Genomic DNA, 17,920 nt, shown 5'->3' on the forward strand with positions numbered 1-17,920 from the left:
ACTCACAGAGCACAGCCAATCAGAGCTTGTCTGGCTGCACCAATGATGCTGTTGAATATTTTCGGAAGATGATTTGTTTTTATTGTTGGTCTGTCACTCTTCTTTCCCTCAGTATCTGTTGATATGGCTCCATCTCTATAATGTACCTTCTCATCTACGTTTCTGTATGGTCCCTCCCCCTCACACGGCTCTGTAGCAGCGCTTTATGGGATTTCCCCCATATCAGGTGTAACGCCAGTCCCTAATCCCCAGTCAAACAACGCTCTGTTGACACTGCAGCGAGACACATTCATTCAGGTCTTTCCTTGGAGCCACGCCAATGACATTTATTTTTAGGGCAGCTCTTTTCATGGTGGATGATCCATACACACACACACACACACACTTCAGTAACTGTAGTCTGTTATTTTAGTGTTTATATTAGGTGTGTGTGTCTGTTTACCCTCAGGTTTGTTTGGATGAACAGTATTTGTGTGTGTGCATTATCATTGGACACGTGTTGAAATGTATGCTACATATCTTGTGAGTTGCGGGGGGGGGGGGGGGGGGGGGTGGTGTGTGTGTGTGTGTGTGTGTGTGTGTGTGTGTGTATTTCACTCCTGCTGAATCTCGTCCCCTCACGCCACCCTCTCTCCCCCCTGCCACAGGTGTGTCTCCTGTACCCAGTGCCGTGCCACCTCCCCTGGCCTGAGGTGTGACTGGCAGAACCACTACACCCTGTGTGGCCCCTGTGGCAGCCTGGCATCCTGCCCGGTGTGCATGCGCAGCTACCGTGAGGACGAGCTCATCGTGCAGTGCCGCCAGTGTGACAGGTGAGCAGCGCTCCCTCTGCCAGGCCAGGTGCCAGCCGAGCATGATTGGGTGGCACTAGGGCCTGGCAACACTGTAGACGTGGCATGCTGGCATCCAGTGTTCAGTTTGACAAAGACAACAGTCCAAAGATTTACTACGGTTTAATTTAGTCATCGTAAGGCTTGAGGGGCCAGAACGTATGGTTGCTATGGCAACTGGGTTAATGCATGTCAGAGTCTGTGTGTAGGCAAGTGCTTCTTTGTGTCTTTGTACACCTGTGGCTCTGTGTTTTTACACTTGAATGTATTCGTATTGCGTGACTACATGCACATTTATAAAGTCCAGGCATAAAGTGCATATGTAAATGTATCTGATCATCTTCTCCTTCCCCTCAGGTGGGTCCACGCGTGTTGCCAGGGCCTGAACACGGATGAGGAGGTGGAGAATGCAGCGGATGATGGCTTTGACTGCACCATGTGTCGAATGCACGCTCTGCCTTCACAGGGTAAGACTCCAGACCTAGCCCACACACTGTGAAAGCTATGTGTATGATAAGACCTGACAAATAGTTAAGTGGTGTTGGCTATATGATGCTTCCAAGTGGCACAGTGGTCTAAAGCACTGCATCACAGCGCAAGAGACGTCACTGCAGTGCATGGTTCGAATCCAGGCTGTATCATGTCTGGCCGTGATTGGAGTCCCATAGGGCGGCGCACAATTGGCCCAGCATCGTCAGCGTTTGGCCGGGGTAGGCCGTCATTGTAAATAAGAATTTGTTCTTAACTGACTTGCCTAGTTAAATAAAGGTTTAAAAAATATATATATATTTTTTACTTTGTCTCATCCTGACTCCCGACATATTCATTACTATGGGACAGCTGGAGATGGAATTTGAATATTGAAACAGTGTTGCAAATGTCGGAAAGACAGACAGCAATTTTTATACAAATCTCCATTGTTGAAAACTAAATGTTAGTCTAAAAGAAATGTGAGATAATTTCTAGATGTTTTTTATAGTGGAGATTAAGTTTATAAATTGCCTGGCTGGGCTGATGAGACAGTGGATTGTTCAGTCAGATGGAACAGAGTAAATAGGCATTTTAACATCATAGATTTAGCTGGTGGTAACTTGTGGAATAGACACCGGCTGGAATGTGGATTAGACCCACCTGTTGTATAATTAAGCAATAAGGTACCTCTGGGGTTTGTGGTATATGGCCAATATACCACGGCTAAGGGCTGTTCTTATGCATGACACATCGCAGAGTGCCTGGACACAGCCCTTAGCTGTGGTATATTGGCCATATACCACAAACCCCCGAGGTGCCTTATTGCTATTATAAACTGGTTACCAGCGTAATTAGAGCAGTAAAAATAAATGTTTTGTCATACCCGTGGTATACGGTCTGATATACCACGCCTGTCAGCCAATCATCATTCAGGGCTCGAACCACCCAGTTTATAATGGTTAATATATCCTACTTGTATATTTTTTTTATGTACTGTAATGTACAGTGTTCCCAAGCTCATCTCAATGAACTCAACCAGCTCCTCTCAATTAGCCTAAAGGCATGCTCTATTCTGTTAATGGGACCAGGCTCAGACAAATGTGGGCTGTTCATTACAACAGCAGATGGCTAGAATGAAATATCAACCTGCAACCTGTTCACTCATCCATTCTATCTGATAATGATTGAAATTTGGGACAGATTTGACCTCAGACAAAAGTGAGGAGTGATGGAAAAGGGGAGGTAGGGAAATAAATAGACATCCTTATTTGAATGATGGAACTGATGATGGAACTGAATGAGGGAATTCTCAATTAAATAATAGTTGAGTAACATATTTAAATGTTTATTCTTTACATTTTGTGGCGGCGGTTGGATCCGGTGCTCGCTGTTTGATGCATTTACTAAGGCAACAGTGTTCACTGCTGTTTTTGACTTCAATGTTTTGAAATCGAAATCCTGCAAATCCTATTCATAATGACTCATGACATTTTGCAAATTTGTCATGTCATCGTTTCAGGCAAAATGAAAGCCCTCCTGTCTGATGGCTGCGAGGCCCCGATGGTGACCCAGATGGTGACTAAAACAAGAGAACCAGGTAATCAAGCTCTACAGATCCAAATAACCCAGATAATAGTCACGGTTTATGAGGTGGTGTGAATCAAATGAATCATTACTTTCTGATAATGTAGTTGACAGCGTTGGACTTGGTACCGATATATCCACGGTATGAGGACACGAGTATTTCACTATTTGTAAAATATATATATATATATATATATATATATATATATAATTTTTTTTTTTTTTTTTTTACAAATAGTGAAATACTCTTGTCCTCATATATATACTGCTATATATATATACACTGCTCAAAAAAATAAAGGGAACACTTAAACAACACAATGTAACTCCAAGTCAATCACACTTCTGTGAAATCAAACTGTCCACTTAGGAAGCAACACTGATTGACAATAAATGTCACATGCTGTTGTGCAAATGTAATAGACAACAGGTGGAAATTATAGGCAATTAGCAAGACACCCCCAATAAAGGAGTGGTTCTGCAGGTGGTGACCAAAGACCACTTCTCAGTTCCTATGCTTCCTGGCTGATGTTTTGGTCACTTTTGAATGCTGGCGGTGCTTTCACTCTAGTGGTAGCATGAGACGGAGTCTACAACCCACACAAGTGGCTCAGGTAGTGCAGCTCATCCAGGATGGCACATCAATGCGAGCTGTGGCAAGAAGGTTTGCTGTGTCTGTCAGCGTAGTGTCCAGAGCATGGAGGCGCTACCAGGAGACAGGCCAGTACATCAGGAGACGTGGAGGAGGCTGTAGGAGGGCAACAACCCAGCAGCAGGACCGCTACCTCCGCCTTTGTGCAAGGAGGAGCAGGAGGAGCACTGCCAAAGCCCTGCAAAATGACCTCCAGCAGGCCACAAATGTGCATGTGTCTGCTCAAACGATCAGAAACAGACTCCATGAGGGTGGTATGAGGGCCTGACGACCACAGGTGGGGGTTGTGCTTACAGCCCAACACCGTGCAGGATGTTTGGCATTTGCCAGAGAACACCAAGATTGGCAAATTCGCCACTGGCGCCCTATGCTCTTCACAGATGAAAGCAGGTTCACACTTCTCCTGCTCCTCCTTGCACAAAGGCGGAGGTAGCGGTCCTGCTGCTGGGTTGTTGCCCTCCTACGGCCTCCTCCATGTCTCCTGATGTACTGGCCTGTCTCCTGGTAGCGCCCCCATGCTCTGGACACTACGCTGACAGACACAGCAAACCTTTTTGCTACAGCTCGCATTGATGTGCCATCCTGGATGAGCTGCACTACCTGAGCCACTTGTGTGGGTTGTAGACTCCGTCTCATGCTACCACTAGAGTGAAAGCACCGCCAGCATTCAAAAGTGACCAAAACATCAGCCAGGAAGCATAGGAACTGAGAAGTGGTCTGTGGTCCCCACCTGCAGAACCACCCCTTTATTGGGGGTGTTTTGCTAATTGCCTATAATTTCCACCTGTTGTCTATTCCATTTACACAACAGCATGTGCAATTTATTGTCAATCAGTGTTGACTTGGAGTGTGATTGACTTGGAGTTACATTGTTGTTTAAGTGTTGCCTTTATTTTTTGGAGCAGTGTATATCGTAAACACATACAGTGCCTGGCGAAAGTATTCGGCCCCCTTGAACTTTTCGACCTTTTGCCACATTTCAGGCTTCAAACATAAAGATATAAAACTGTAATTTATTGTGAAGAATCAACAACAAGTGGGACACAATCATGAAGTGGAACGAAATTTATTGGATATTTCAAACTTTTTTAACAAATAAAAAACTGAAAAATTGGGCGTGCAAAATTATTCAGCCCCCTTAAGTTAATACTTTGTAGCGCCACCTTTTGCTGCGATTACAGCTGTAAGTCGCTTGGGGTATGTCTCTATCAGTTTTGCACATCGAGAGACTGAAATTTTTGCCCATTCCTCCTTGCAAAACAGCTCGAGCTCAGTGAGGTTAGATGGAGAGCGTTTGTGAACAGCAGTTTTCAGTTCTTTCCACAGATTCTCGATTGGATTCAGGTCTGGACTTTGACTTGGCCATTCTAACACCTGGATATGTTTATTTGTGAACCATTCCATTGTAGATTTTGCTTTATGTTTTGGATCATTGTCTTGTTGGAAGACAAATCTCCGTCCCAGTCTCAGGTCTTTTGCAGACTCCATCAGGTTTTCTTCCAGAATGGTCCTGTATTTGGCTCCATCCATCTTCCCATCAATTTTAACCATCTTCCCTGCACCTGCTGAAGAAAAGCAGGCCCAAACCATGATGCTGCCACCACCATGTTTGACAGTGGGGATGGTGTGTTCAGGGTGATGAGCTGTGTTGCTTTTATGCCAAACATAACGTTTTGCATTGTTGCCAAAAAGTTTGATTTTGGTTTCATCTGACCAGAGCACCTTCTTCCACATGCTTGGTGTGTCTCCCAGGTGGCTAGTGGCAAACTTTAAACGACACTTTTTATGGATATCTTTAAGAAATGGCTTTCTTCTTGCCACTCTTCCATAAAGACCAGATTTGTGCAGTATACGACTGATTGTTGTCCTATGGACAGAGTCTCCCACCTCAGCTGTAGATCTCTGCAGTTCATCCAGAGTGATCATGGGCCTCTTGGCTGCATCTCTGATCAGTCTTCTCCTTGTATGAGCTGAAAGTTTAGAGGGACGGCCGGATCTTCGTAGATTTGCAGTGGTCTGATACTCCTTCCATTTCAATATTTTCGCTTGCACAGTGCTCCTTGGGATGTTTAAAGCTTGGGAAATCTTTTTGTATCCAAATCCGGCTTTAAACTTCTCCACAACAGTATCTCGGACCTGCCTGGTGTGTTCCTTGTTCTTCATGATGCTCTCTGCGCTTTAAACGGACCTCAGACTATCATAGAGCAGGTGCATTTATACGGAGACTTGATTACACACAGGTGGATTCTATTTATCATCATTAGTCATTTAGGTCAACATTGGATCATTCAGAGATCCTCACTGAACTTCTGGAGAGAGTTTGCTGCACTGAAAGTAAAGGGGCTGAATAATTTTGCACGGCCAATTTTTCTGTTTTTTATTTGTTAAATAAGTTTGAAATATCCAATAAATTTCGTTCCACTTCATAATTGTGTCCCACTTGTTGTTGATTCTTCACAAAAAATTACAGTTTTATATCTTTATGTTTGAAGCCTGAAATGTGGCCGAATACTTTCGCAAGGCACTGTATATGGTTCTAGACGTGTAAGTGATCTTCAGCATTTAGTTCACAATACTTAATATACTTTATGTTTAATGTACTCGAAGTCCTCGAGAGCTGTTGTTGCTGCTAGTTTTTCAGTCATTGTCTAATGTTGTTGAAAACCTTAAACCTCCCTTTAGCCAATCAGAAGACATACACCCAGGATGGGGTGTGTCTGACAGAGTCGGGCATGTGCCAGCTGCAGAGCCTGGTGGTGCCCTCTTCGTCGACCCGCCGAGGACAGAACAGGCGGCCCAAGCCCAAGCTCAAACTGAAGATCATAAATCAGAACAGTGTAGCTGTGCTCCAGTCTCCACTGGACCCCCACTACTTAGAGTTGTCCCGGGACGGGTACATGGACAACAACCGAGGTAAACTGACTTCTAGGGTTTCACAAATGGTTGACTGCATGTGCCCCACCTTGAGGGGTCCGGGGGCTCCAATCCGGCAAAAAATGTATGAGAAGAAAGAAAGAGGATGTCTTGCTCAAATATAACCCCCCCCCCCCTTTTTGAGAAGTCTAATAATCCATTTTTGTTTTCATTGAAAATGTTATGTCGATTAATATGTTTGAACTGGGATGAGAAGATGCAAACATTGGAGTTTATTGGCCATTCACATTGGCCAGCACTGGAATGTCTGGGCTATTTTCTGAGGATTGAGTTTTCAGTTTACATTTTCTTGGTATGACGGGGGGGGGGCATAAATCCTTTCCTCGTTGCTTTTTAATCAGAACGGTCAAAAGAAAGAGCGTATGTTTGCCAGGAAGCAACGTTTCAATCATCTCAAAATGTAGAGGCACAGGGGGAAAAAGAAAAAACTTTCCTGCCTCACTGGAACCTATTTGGGAAAAGCGAAGCAGGAAAGGAGAGCAGGCATGTAATGAATCTGACAGAGTGAAGTCTTTGAAAACAGCAGTCAGCAAATTATACCTGAATTGGCATTTTGGTGAGGAGGAGGAGGCTGGCCAGGGCTAACTGAATTAATCCACAGCCCTTCTGTCAGAACTCTGCTCTGAGTGCAAGCAAGGGCTAATGATGAGCAATTAACCCTTTCCTGGTTCCTGGTATATTTAATCCATGCAGCGGGTGAATTTTCAAGCCCTGTTGAATGGCTGCTGTACACATCACGTAACGCTATGTTATAATGTAGCTATGACCATACATGAAATTATGACAACGCACACACAGATAATTAGATTCGATTCATCTTGGCTTGAAGAAGTCTATTTGACCATTTACAGCAGTGAACTAGGGTTGTGATCAGGTACTAGGGACTATGTTGGGGTGTCTGTAGGTGTTATAGCCACTATAAGTGCAGTACATGAACGTCATGGCATGAAGAAAGATGAGAGAAATAACAACAAAAAAAGTCAACCTTGGACTGATCATGCATATATACAGTATGTACAGTACATTTGTGCAAGACCAATATGTAAAGGATATATACATCAATCATTGAACAAATCCTGGAGATGCCACTCATTTGCATTTATAATCTGAGAAATACTCCAGCGTTATCGCTAAGAGGTTAACGCTAAAATGGTCTGTGGCTAATTTTGAATTCCACCACTTAATGTACTGCTGTGGCACCTCTTCCAGAGGTCTTACTCGGACAACAGGCCCACCAAGATGGCAGACCTTCCATGGAAGGTACATTGAGCTTTTTGTGGGTCTCATGAAGTATGTGCAGGGTCAGGTCATGTTCATTAAGCATCAAATGCATACAATAGAGAGGGATTACCTAGAAAAAAAGTATTTTATTTATCCATTGCAAAAACTGTTTTCGATTGCGTGTCATAATGAACAAGACCTCGATCTGTAGTCCGGGGTTTGATGACATGGTCCTGGGTTTGGTGACATGGTTGTGTTCCGTTCCAGAAGGGGACCTCATGATGTACTGTGACGTTAAGTCTGAGTCCAGCCCGGAACGGGAGCCCGTTGACGACGACGCCAAGGGTGCCGAAGACACCGACGGCAACAAGAAGAGGAAGAGGAAACCGTATCGGCCCGGTAGGTTCAAAGTTCAAAACATTTTTAGATTTGGGGAGTTAGAAACGTATATGTATTTTGGCTCAAAGATAGCACAGCAAAAACTCTCTGGAAAAACAAATCCGTTCATATGAGGCATCATTACAAAGTGTAAGGAACACCGACGCTCATGGAAGGGTCCCCTTCCTTAGGTCAGCACAGACCTTGGGTCAGTTTTGTCTCAAGTGGGTTGAGGTTCAAATCAGTTTATTTGTCACGTGCGCCAAATACAACAGGTGTAGACCTTACAGTGAAATGCTTACTTTACAGGCCCTAACCAACAGTGCAATTTTTAAGTTAAATAAAAAAAAGTATTAGGTGAACAATAGATATGTAAGGAAATAAAAAACAACAGTGAAAAATAACAGTAGCGAGTCTATAACCAGTAGCGAGGCTATAACCGGTAGCGAGGCTATAGCCGGTAGCGAGGCTATAGCCGGTAGCGAGGCTATAGCCGGTAGCGAGGCTATAGCCGGTAGCGAGGCTATAACCGGTAGCGAGGCTATAACCGGTAGCGAGGCTATAACCGGTAGCGAGGCTATAACCGGTAGCGAGGCTATAACCGGTAGCGAGGCTATAAACGGTAGCGAGGCTATAAACGGTAGCGAGGCTATAAACGGTAGCGAGGCTATAAACAGTAGCGAGGCTATAACAGCCCCATCGATATAACAGTAGCGAGGCTATAAACAGTAGCGAGGCTATAACCAGTAGCGAGGCTATAACAGCCCCATCGCTATAAACAGTAGCGAGGCTATAACAGCCCCATCGCTATAAACAGTAGCGAGGCTATAACAGCCCCATCGCTATAACCAGTAGCGAGGCTATAAACAGTAGCGAGGCTATACCCAGTAGCGAGGCTATAACAGCCCCGTCGATATAAACAGTAGCGAGGCTATAAACAGTAGCGAGGCTATAACAGCCCCATCGATATAAACAGTAGCGAGGCTATAAACAGTAGCGAGGCTATAACCAGTAGCGAGGCTATAAACAGTAGCGAGGCTATAACAGCCCCGTCGATATAAACAGTAGCGAGGCTATAACAGCCCCATCGATATAAACAGTAGCGAGGCTATAACCAGTAGCGAGGCTATAACCAGTAGCGAGGCTATAACAGCCCCGTAGATATAACAGTAGCGAGGCTATAACAGCCCCATCGATATAACCAGTAGCGAGGCTATAACCAGTAGCGAGGCTATAACCAGTAGCGAGGCTATAACAGTCCCGTCGATATAACAGTAGCGAGGCTATAAACAGTAGCGAGGCTATAACAGCCCCGTCGATATAACAGTAGCGAGGCTATAACAGCCCCATCGATATAACAGCCCCGTCGATATAACAGTAGCGAGGCTATAACAGCCCAGTCGATATAACAGCCCAGTCGATATAACAGCCCCGTCGATATAACAGCCCCGTCGATATAACAGTAGCGAGGCTATAAACAGTAGCGAGGCAATAACAGTAGCGAGGCTATAACCGGTAGCGAGGCTATAACAGCCCCGTCGATATAACAGTAGCGAGGCTATAACAGCCCCGTCGATATAACCAGTAGCGAGGCTATAACCAGTAGCGAGGCTATAACAGCCCCGTCGATTTAACAGTAGCGAGGCTATAACAGCCCCGTCGATATAACCAGTAGCGAGGCGATAACCAGTAGCGAGGCTATAACAGCCCCGTCGATATAACAGTAGCGAGGCTATAACCGCCCCGTCGATATAACAGTAGCGAGGCAATAACAGCCCCGTCGATATAACAGTAGCGAGGCTATAACAGCCCCGTCGATATAACAGTAGCGAGGCTATAACAGCCCCGTCGATATAACAGTAGCGAGGCTATAACAGCCCCGTCGATATAACAGTAGCGAGGCTATAACAGCCCCGTCGATATAACAGTAGCGAGGCTATAAACAGTAGCGAGGCTATAACAGCCCCGTCGATATAACAGTAGCGAGGCTATAAACAGTAGCGAGGCTATAACAGCCCCGTCGATATAACAGTAGCGAGGCTATAACAGCCCCGTCGATATAACAGTAGCGAGGCTATAACAGCCCCGTCGATATAACAGTAGCGAGGCTATAACAGCCCCGTCGATATAACAGCCCCGTCGATATAACAGTAGCGAGGCTATAACAGCCCCGTCGATATAACAGCCCCGTCGATATAACAGCCCCGTCGATATAACAGTTGCGAGGCTATAACAGCCCCGTCGATATAACAGTAGCGAGGCTATAACAGCCCCATCGATATAACAGCCCCGTCGATATAACAGTAGCGAGGCTATAACAGCCCCATCGATATAAACAGTAGCAAGGCTATAACAGCCCCGTCGATGTAACAGTAGCGAGGCTATAACCAGTACCGAGGCTATAACAGCCCCGTCGATATAACCAGTAGCGAGGCTATAAACAGTAGCGAGGCTATAACCAGTAGCGAGGCTATAACAGCCCCATCGATATAACAGTAGCGAGGCTATAAACAGTAGCAAGGCTATAACAGCCCCGTCGATATAACAGTAGCGAGGCTATAACAGCCCCATCGATATAACAGTAGCGAGGCTATAAACAGTAGCGAGGCTATAACCGGTAGCGAGGCTATAACAGCCCCGTCGATATAACAGTAGCGAGGCTATAAACAGTAGCGAGGCAATAACAGCCCCGTCGATATAACCAGTAGCGAGGCTATAACAGCCGCGAGGCTATAACAGCCCCGTCGATATAACAGTAGCGAGGCTATAAACAGTAGCGAGGCAATAACAGCCCCGTCGATATAACAGTAGCGAGGCTATAACCGGTAGCGAGGCTATAACAGCCCCGTCGATATAACAGTAGCGAGGCTATAACAGCCCCGTCGATATAACCAGTAGCGAGGCTATAACCAGTAGCGAGGCTATAACAGCCCCGTCGATTTAACAGTAGCGAGGCTATAACAGCCCCGTCGATATAACAGCCCCGTCGATATAACCAGTAGCGAGGCGATAACCAGTAGCGAGGCTATAACCAGCAGCGAGGCTATAACAGCACCGTCGATATAACAGTAGCGAGGCTATAACAGTAGCGAGGCTATAACAGTCCCGTCGATATAACAGTAGCGAGGCTATAACCAGTAGCGAGGCTATAACGGCCCCGTCGATATAACGGCCCGTCGATATAACGGCCCCGTCGATATGAACGGTAGCGAGGCTATAACAGCCCCGTCGATATAACAGCCCCGTCGATATAACAGTAGCGAGGCTATAACAGCCCCGTCGATATAACAGTAGCGAGGCTATAACAGCCCCGTCGATATAACAGTAGCGAGGCTATAAACAGCCCCGTCGATATAAACAGTAGCGAGGCTATAACCAGTGGCGAGGCTATAACCAGTGGCGAGGCTATAACCAGTAGCGAGGCTATAACCAGTAGCGAGGCTATAACATTAGCGAGGCTATAACATTAGCGAGGCTATAACAGTAGCGAGGCTATAACAGTAGCGAGGCTATAAACAGTAGCGAGACTATAACAGCCCCGTCGATATAAACATTAGCGAGGCTATAACCAGTAGTGAGGCTATAACCAGTAGTGAGGCTATGACCAGTAGCGAGGCTATAACCAGTAGCGAGGCTATAACCAGTAGCGAGGCTATAACAGCCCCATCGATATAACAGTAGCGAGGCTATAAACAGTAGCGAGGCTATAACAGCCCCGTCGATATAACAGCCCCGTCGATATAACCAGTAGCGAGGCTATAACAGCCCCGTCGATATAACAGCCCCGTCGATATAACAGCCCCGTCGATATAACAGTAGCGAGGCTATAACAGCCCCGTCGATATAACAGTAGCGAGGCTATAACAGCCCCGTCGATATAACAGCCCCGTCGATATAACAGCCCCGTCGATATAACAGCCCCGTCGATATAACAGCCCCGTCGATATAACAGCCCCGTCGATATAACAGCCCCGTCGATATAACAGCCCGTCGATATAACAGCCCCGTCGATATAACAGTAGCGAGGCTATAAACAGTAGCGAGGCTATAAACAGTAGCGAGGCTATAAACAGTAGCGAGGCTATAAACAGTAGCGAGGCTATACCCAGTAGCGAGGCTATACCCAGTAGCGAGGCTATAACAGCCCCGTCGATATAAACAGTAGCGAGGCTATAAACAGTAGCGAGGCTATAACAGCCCCATCGATATAAACAGTAGCGAGGCTATAACCAGTAGCGAGGCTATAAACAGTAGCGAGGCTATAACAGCCCCGTCGATATAAACAGTAGCGAGGCTATAACAGCCCCATCGATATAAACAGTAGCGAGGCTATAACCAGTAGCGAGGCTATAACCAGTAGCGAGGCTATAACAGCCCCGTAGATATAACAGTAGCGAGGCTATAACAGCCCCATCGATATACCAGTAGCGAGGCTATAACCAGTAGCGAGGCTATAACCAGTAGCGAGGCTATAACCAGTAGCGAGGCTATAACAGCCCCGTCGATATAACAGTAGCGAGGCTATAACAGTCCCCGTCGATATAACAGTAGCGAGGCTATAACAGCCCCGTCGATATAACAGTAGCGAGGCTATAACAGCCCCGTCGATATAACAGCCCCGTCGATATAACAGTAGCGAGGCTATAACAGCCCAGTCGATATAACAGCCCCGTCGATATAACAGCCCCGTCGATATAACAGTAGCGAGGCTATAAACAGTAGCGAGGCAATAACAGTAGCGAGGCTATAACCGGTAGCGAGGCTATAACAGCCCCGTCGATATAACAGTAGCGAGGCTATAACAGCCCCGTCGATATAACCAGTAGCGAGGCTATAACCAGTAGTGAGGCTATAACAGCCCCGTCGATTTAACAGTAGCGAGGCTATAACAGCCCCGTCGATATAACCAGCCCCGTCGATATAACCAGTAGCGAGGCGATAACCAGTAGCGAGGCTATAACCAGTAGCGAGGCTATAACAGCCCCGTCGATATAACAGTAGCGAGGCTATAACCAGTAGCGAGGCTATAACGGCCCCGTCGATATAACGGCCCCGTCGATATAACGGCCCCGTCGATAAAACGGCCCCGTCGATATGAACGGTAGCGAGGCTATGAACAGTAGCGAGGCTATAACAGCCCCGTCGATATAACAGCCCCGTCGATATAACAGCCCCGTCGATATAACCAGTAGCGAGGCGATACAGCCCAGTAGCGAGGCTATACAGCCCCAGTAGCGAGGCTATAACAGCCCCGTCGATATAACAGTAGCGAGGCTATAAACAGTAGCGAGGCTATAAACAGTAGCGAGGCTATAAACAGTAGCGAGGCTATACCCAGTAGCGAGGCTATAACAGCCCCGTCGATATAAACAGTAGCGAGGCTATAAACAGTAGCGAGGCTATAACAGCCCCATCGATATAAACAGTAGCGAGGCTATAACCAGTAGCGAGGCTATAAACAGTAGCGAGGCTATAACAGCCCCGTCGATATAAACAGTAGCGAGGCTATAACAGCCCCATCGATATAAACAGTAGCGAGGCTATAACCAGTAGCGAGGCTATAACCAGTAGCGAGGCTATAACAGCCCCGTAGATATAACAGTAGCGAGGCTATAACAGCCCCATCGATATACCAGTAGCGAGGCTATAACCAGTAGCGAGGCTATAACCAGTAGCGAGGCTATAACCAGTAGCGAGGCTATAACAGCCCCGTCGATATAACAGTAGCGAGGCTATAACAGTCCCGTCGATATAACAGTAGCGAGGCTATAAACAGTAGCGAGGCTATAACAGCCCCGTCGATATAACAGTAGCGAGGCTATAACAGCCCCGTCGATATAACAGCCCCGTCGATATAACAGTAGCGAGGCTATAACAGCCCAGTCGATATAACAGCCCCGTCGATATAACAGCCCCGTCGATATAACAGTAGCGAGGCTATAAACAGTAGCGAGGCAATAACAGTAGCTAGGCTATAACCGGTAGCGAGGCTATAACAGCCCCGTCGATATAACAGTAGCGAGGCTATAACAGCCCCGTCGATATAACCAGTAGCGAGGCTATAACCAGTAGTGAGGCTATAACAGCCCCGTCGATTTAACAGTAGCGAGGCTATAACGGCCACGTCGATAAAACGGCCCCGTCGATAAAACGGCCCCGTCGATATGAACGGTAGCGAGGCTATGAACAGTAGCGAGGCTATAACAGCCCCGTCGATATAACAGCCCCGTCGATATAACAGCCCCGTCGATATAACCAGTAGCGAGGCGATAACCAGTAGCGAGGCTATAACCAGTAGCGAGGCTATAACAGCCCCGTCGATATAACAGTAGCGAGGCTATAACCAGTAGCGAGGCTATAACGGCCCCGTCGATATAACGGCCCCGTCGATATAACGGCCCGCCGATATAACGGCCCCGTCGATATAACGGCCCCGTCGATATAACGGCCCCGTCGATATAACGGCCCCGTCGATATGAACGGTAGCGAGGCTATGAACAGTAGCGAGGCTATGAACAGTAGCGAGGCTATAACAGCCCCGTCGATATAACAGCCCCGTCGATATAACAGCCCCGTCGATATAACAGTAGCGAGGCTATAACAGCCCCGTCGATATAACAGTAGCGAGGCTATAACAGCCCCGTCGATATAACAGTAGCGAGGCTATAACAGCCCCGTCGATATAACAGTAGCGAGGCTATAAACAGCCCCGTCGATATAACAGTAGCGAGGATATAACCAGTAGCGAGGCTATAACCAGTAGCGAGGCTATAACGGCCCCGTCGCTATAAACAGTAGGGAGGCTATAAACAGTAGCGAGACTATAACAGTAGCGAGGCTATAACCAGTGGCGAGGCTATAACCAGTAGCGAGGCTATAACAGTAGCGAGGCTATAAACAGTAGTGAGGCTATAAACAGTAGCGAGGCTATAACGGCCCCGTCGCTATAACCAGTAGGGAGGCTATAACCAGTAGTGAGGCTATGACCAGTAGTGAGGCTATGACCAGTAGCTGAGGCTATGACCAGTAGCGAGGCTATAACCAGTAGCGAGGCTATAACAGCCCCATCGATATAACAGTAGCGAGGCTATAAACAGTAGCGAGGCTATAACAGCCCCGTCGATATAACAGCCCCGTCGATATAACCAGTAGCGAGGCTATAACAGCCCCGTCGATATAACAGCCCCGTCGATATAACAGTAGCGAGGCTATAACCAGTAGCGAGGCTATAACAGCCCCGTCGATATAACAGTAGCGAGGCTATAACAACCCCGTCGATATAACAGTAGCGAGGCTATAACAGCCCCGTCGATATAACAGCCTCGTCGATATAACAGCCCCGTCGATATAACAGCTCGTCGATATAACAGCTCGTCGATATAACAGCCCCGTCGATATAACAGTAGCGAGGCTATAACCAGTAGCGAGGCTATAAACAGTAGCGAGGCTATAAACGGTAGCGAGGCTATAACCGGTAGCGAGGCTATAAACAGTAGCGAGGCTATAAACAGTAGCGAGGCTATACCCAGTAGCGAGGCTATAACAGCCCCATCGATATAAACAGTAGCGAGGCTATAACCAGTAGCGAGGCTATAAACAGTAGCGCTTCTATAAACAGTAGCGAGGCTATAAACAGTAGCGAGGCTATAACAGCCCCATCGATATAAACAGTAGCGAGGCTATAAACAGTAGCGAGGCTATAACAGCCGCATCGATATAAACAGTAGCGAGGCTATAACCAGTAGCGAGGCTATAACCAGTAGCGAGGCTATAACAGCCCCGTAGATATAACAGTAGCGAGGCTATAACAGCCCCATCGATATAACAGCCCCATCGATATAACAGTAGCGAGGCTATAACCAGTAGCGAGGCTATAACCAGTAGCGAGGCTATAACCAGTAGCGAGGCTATAACCAGTAGCGAGGCTATAACCAGTAGCGAGGCTATAACAGCCCCGTCGATATAACAGTAGCGAGGCTATAACAGTCCCGTCGATATAACAGTAGCGAGGCTATAAACAGTAGCGAGGCTATAACAGCCCCGTCGATATAACAGTAGCGAGGCTATAACAGCCCTGTCGATATAACAGCCCTGTCGATATAACAGCCCTGTCGATATAACAGCCCCGTCGATATAACAGCCCCGTCGATATAAACAGTAGCGAGGCAATAACAGCCCCGTCGATATAACAGTAGCGAGGCTATAACCGGTAGCGAGGCTATAACAGCCCCGTCGATATAACAGTAGCGAGGCTATAACAGCCCCATCGATATAACAGTAGCGAGGCTATAACCAGTAGCGAGGCTATAACCAGTAGCGAGGCTATAACCAGTAGCGAGGCTATAACAGCCCCGTAGATATAACAGTAGCGAGGCTATAACAGCCCCATCGATATAACAGTAGCGAGGCTATAACCAGTAGCGAGGCTATAACCAGTAGCGAGGCTATAACCAGTAGCGAGGCTATAACAGCCCCGTCGATATAACAGTAGCGAGGCTATAACAGCCCAGTCGATATAACAGCCCCGTCGATATAACAGCCCCGTCGATATAACAGCCCCGTCGATATAACAGTAGCGAGGCTATAACAGCCCCGTCGATATAACAGTAGCGAGGCTATAAACAGCCCCGTCGATATAACAGTAGCGAGGATATAACCAGTAGCGAGGCTATAACCAGTAGCGAGGCTATAACGGCCCCGTCGCTATAAACAGTAGGGAGGCTATAAACAGTAGCGAGACTATAACAGTAGCGAGGCTATAACCAGTGGCGAGGCTATAACCAGTAGCGAGGCTATAAACAGTAGTGAGACTATAAACAGTAGCGAGGCTATAACAGCCCCGTCGCTATAAACAGTAGGGAGGCTATAACCAGTAGTGAGGCTATGACCAGTAGTGAGGCTATGACCAGTAGTGAGGCTATGACCAGTAGCGAGGCTATGACCAGTAGCGAGGCTATAACCAGTAGCGAGGCTATAACAGCCCCATCGATATAACAGTAGCGAGGCTATAAACAGTAGCGAGGCTATAACAGCCCCGTCGATATAACAGCCCCGTCGATATAACCAGTAGCGAGGCTATAACAGTCCCGTCGATATAACAGCCCCGTCGATATACCAGTAGCGAGGCTATAACAGCCCCGTCGATATAACAGTAGCGAGGCTATAACAACCCCGTCGATATAACAGTAGCGAGGCTATAACAGCCCCGTCGATATAACAGCCTCGTCGATATAACAGCCCCGTCGATATAACAGCTCGTCGATATAACAGCCCCGTCGATATAACAGTAGCGAGGCTATAACCAGTAGCGAGGCTATAAACAGTAGCGAGGCTATAACCGGTAGCGAGGCTATAAACAGTAGCGAGGCTATAAACAGTAGCGAGGCTATAAACAGTAGCGAGGCTATACCCAGTAGCGAGGCTATAACAGCCCCATCGATATAAACAGTAGCGAGGCTATAACCAGTAGCGAGGCTATAAACAGTAGCGCTTCTATAAACAGTAGCGAGGCTATAAACAGTAGCGAGGCTATAACAGCCCCATCGATATAAACAGTAGCGAGGCTATAACCAGTAGCGAGGCTATAAACAGTAGCGAGGCTATAACAGCCCCATCGATATAAACAGTAGCGAGGCTATAACCAGTAGCGAGGCTATAACCAGTAGCGAGGCTATAACAGCCCCGTAGATATAACAGTAGCGAGGCTATAACAGCCCCATCGATATAACAGCCCCATCGATATAACAGCCCCATCGATATAACAGTAGCGAGGCTATAACCAGTAGCGAGGCTATAACCAGTAGCGAGGCTATAACCAGTAGCGAGGCTATAACCAGTAGCGATGCTATAA

At 46.9% G+C, this 17,920-nt stretch overlaps 1 protein-coding gene across 12 annotated transcripts in view; it reads left to right on the top strand.

Annotated features, from left to right (window-relative positions):
• Positions 1-17,920, top strand: part of LOC106579599 (histone-lysine N-methyltransferase 2C) — a 339,418-nt gene that overhangs the window by 220,454 nt on the left and 101,044 nt on the right. For 11 of the 12 annotated variants that reach the window (XM_014159658.3, XM_045702708.2, XM_082965973.1 and 8 more), the window contains 5 exons: positions 648-812; positions 1,188-1,297; positions 2,821-2,898; positions 6,220-6,450; positions 7,960-8,091. In XM_014159658.3, coding sequence (XP_014015133.3) covers positions 648-812; positions 1,188-1,297; positions 2,821-2,898; positions 6,220-6,450; positions 7,960-8,091 — 716 coding nt within the window. The remainder of the gene's footprint in view (positions 1-647; positions 813-1,187; positions 1,298-2,820; positions 2,899-6,219; positions 6,451-7,959; positions 8,092-17,920) is intronic. The other variant, XM_082965971.1, reaches the window with a different exon arrangement.

The sequence above is a fragment of the Salmo salar genome, chromosome 19 (assembly GCF_965601325.2).
Source record: "Salmo salar chromosome 19, fSalSal1, whole genome shotgun sequence".
In the NCBI taxonomy this organism is placed as follows: Eukaryota; Metazoa; Chordata; class Actinopteri; order Salmoniformes; family Salmonidae; genus Salmo; species Salmo salar.